The sequence below is a fragment of the Ursus maritimus genome, unplaced genomic scaffold, assembly GCF_017311325.1.
Source record: "Ursus maritimus isolate PB19 unplaced genomic scaffold, ASM1731132v1 scaffold_19, whole genome shotgun sequence".
Classification (NCBI taxonomy): Eukaryota; Metazoa; Chordata; class Mammalia; order Carnivora; family Ursidae; genus Ursus; species Ursus maritimus.
In genome coordinates, this window is record NW_024424341.1 from 1,061,945 (window position 1) to 1,064,807 (window position 2,863).

The following is a 2,863-nucleotide window of genomic DNA, read 5'->3' on the forward strand; positions in this document are numbered from 1 at the left end:
GCGGGCCGGGGCGGGTGTGCGGGGGCCCGCGGCGGGTCTGACGGCCGCCCCCTGCCAGGCTGGGGGACCTGGGCCTGGAGCAGTTCAGCGTGTCGGAGCTCTTCTCCAGCATCCTCATCCCCGGCTTCTTCCTGCTCGCGTGCATCCTGCAGCTGCACTACTTCCACCAGCCCTTCATGCAGCTCACCGACCTGGAGCACGTGCGCCCGCCCGGCGCCCGCCTCCCGCGCTGGGCCCACAGGTGCGCGCCCGGCCTGCGCAGCCGGCCCCCAGCTTCCGCGGTCCCCGGGGGCTGCAGCGTGCCCCCCCCCACTGCCCCGGCACAGAGGAGGGACGGGAAGGAGGCCAGTGGGTTCCCACGGGAGGGACCAGAGCAGAGCGAAGGCCTCAGCTGCCCCCTTCGAACACCGCGGGCGGGCCTAGGGGGTGCTGGGGACGCAGGAATGGGAGGGGCCTGTGGGGCCAACCCCAGGAGCTGGGTTAGGAAGTGATGCTTTGGGGCCCACCCTAGGCAGGACGCGGTCAGTGGGACCCCGCTGCTGCCGCAGGAGGGGGAGCAGGAGGCGGCCAGGGAGGAGGGGCCGAGGAGCACGGCTGACACCTGCCCAGCCATGCAGGGCCCAGAAGGTGAGTCCCACAGGTGGATAGGGGGCCCTATGCCCTGACCCCTGTGAGCCCCTCTTCCTCACGCCCCTCCCCCCCCCCGGAGCAGCCAGCAAGTGGGGCCTGGTGGCCGAGCGGCTGCTGGACCTGGCCTCCGGCTTCTCGGACGTCCTCGCCCGCGTGCAGGCGTTGATGCGACGCCTCCTGGAGCTTCACGTCTTCAAGCTGGTGGCCCTGTACACCGTGTGGGTGGCCCTGAAGGAGGTAAGGACGGGACGGACACCGTGCCCCCGTGTGCAGCGGGACCACCTGGAGCGCCGTTGCTGACCTCTCTGGAGGCGGGCACCCCGGGGCAGCAGGTGGCGGGGCCCCTGGGAGGTGGTGCCGCGCCCGCCGCAGCCCGTCCGTGCCCCCCAGGTGTCGGTGATGAACCTGCTGCTGGTGGTGCTGTGGGCCTTCGCCCTGCCCTACCCGCGCTTCCGGCCCATGGCCTCATGCCTCTGCACCGTGTGGACCTGCGTCATCATCGTCTGCAAGATGCTCTACCAGCTCAAGGTCGTCAGCCCCCACGAGTACTCCAGCAACTGCACCGAGGTGCGGCCGCGCCCCGCTCCCATACCCCGGGGTGATGGGGTCGGCGGGGGTCCTGCTCTCTGTCCCCCTCCCCCAGCCCCTGCTTGTGGACGCCCCTTCGCCATTAAGGTCGGTCAGAGGCTGACAGCCCACATGCATCCCTGCTGGGGGGGAGCTGCGGTCTGGCCTGCACCTGTCCGCAGTTGTGGCCGATGTGGGTGGGCCGTCCTGGGGTCGATGTCTGGCTCCTGGGGCGGGGGGGGGGTACGCAGGGGGGAGCAGGTGCTGATTCTCCCTTCCCCCAGCCCCTCCTCAACAGCACCAACCTGCAAAAGACAGAGATCAAGCAGTCCTTGCTGTACCGGGGGCCCGTCGACCCTGCCAACTGGTTTGGGGTGCGGAAGGGCTTCCCAAACCTAGGCTACGTCCAGGTGCGTGAGGGGCCACAGGGTCGTGGGGCCGGGGCGGGGGGGCCGGCCGGAGCGTGACTGGGCCCCCCTCCCCAGAACCACCTGCAGGTCCTGCTGCTGCTGGTGTTCGAAGCCATTGTCTACCGGCGCCAGGAGCACCACCGTCGGCAGCACCAGCTGGGCCCGCTGCCCGCCCAGGCCGTCTGTGCCGACGGCACCCGCCAGCGGCTGGACCAGGACCTGCTCAGCTGCCTCAAGTACTTTGTCAACTTCTTTTTCTACAAATTTGGGCTAGAGGTGAGGCCCAGCGGCAACCTTCACCCCCTCCCTGGGCAGGATGGGGGGGCCATGTCACCCTCTGTGTGGCCTTTGCTGGACATCTACCATGTCCGGGCCCTTGAGGGCCACCGGGGGAGGGCACAGGAGAAGGACCTGTGAGCAGGCTGGACCTCCCGGGCGCAGTCGGCCTGCCCTTGCAGAGTAAGGGCTGGGGGGCCCCGGCTGGAGACCGGGTTGGGGTCTCCACTGCGCTGGGACCTCCTGAGCTGTGGCTCCCCCTGCTCCTGCCCCGTGGTGGAGCCACGTCCGGCCTCTTTCTGCCTCCACGAGGACGGTGTGGGCTGTGCTGAGCCGGGGCTGCTGCCCCCACTCTGCTCTGCGCCCGCCTGACCTCCCAGTGTTCCCGGAAGCGGGCCCCCCCAGCTCACGGTGCACCCCGTCCTCCGCGCCCGCAGATCTGCTTCCTGATGGCCGTGAATGTGATCGGGCAGCGTATGAACTTCATGGTCGTCCTGCACGGCTGCTGGCTGGTGGCCATCCTCACCCGCCGGCACCGGGCAGCCATCGCCCGGCTCTGGCCCAACTACTGTCTCTTCCTGGCGCTCTTCCTGCTGTACCAGTACCTGCTGTGTCTGGGCATCCCCCCGGCACTGTGCATGGGTGAGCGGGCCGCCGGCACGGAGGGAGCCGGGCGTGCTGGGCGGTGGCTCCATCCATCCCCGGGCGGGCGGTGCTGGCCCCTTCTCGTCCCTTTACCTCCGTCGCTTTTTGTGTTCCGAACATTCCCTTATGAAGGATTTGAAGCGATTAGCAAAGTTGGAAGTAGCGTGTCAGGGGCAGCCATGTCCTCGTCCGGGGCCACACGACAGTCTGAGCCCCGCACCCCGAGGGTGGGCACCTAGGGTGGGCCATGCACCGCTGTCCATCCTGCACGATCCCCAGGCCTGGCCTCGTCCTCCGGGGGTGCCCCTGGGGGCGCTGTACTCACGTCCCCTCTG

General features: G+C 69.5%; 1 protein-coding gene across 1 annotated transcript in view; it reads left to right on the top strand.

Annotated features, from left to right (window-relative positions):
- PIEZO1 (piezo type mechanosensitive ion channel component 1) overlaps window positions 1-2,863 on the top strand; it is a 45,896-nt gene that overhangs the window by 13,417 nt on the left and 29,616 nt on the right. The window contains exon 21 of the mRNA XM_040633078.1: window positions 2,321-2,525. Coding sequence (XP_040489012.1) covers window positions 2,321-2,525 — 205 coding nt within the window. The remainder of the gene's footprint in view (window positions 1-2,320; window positions 2,526-2,863) is intronic.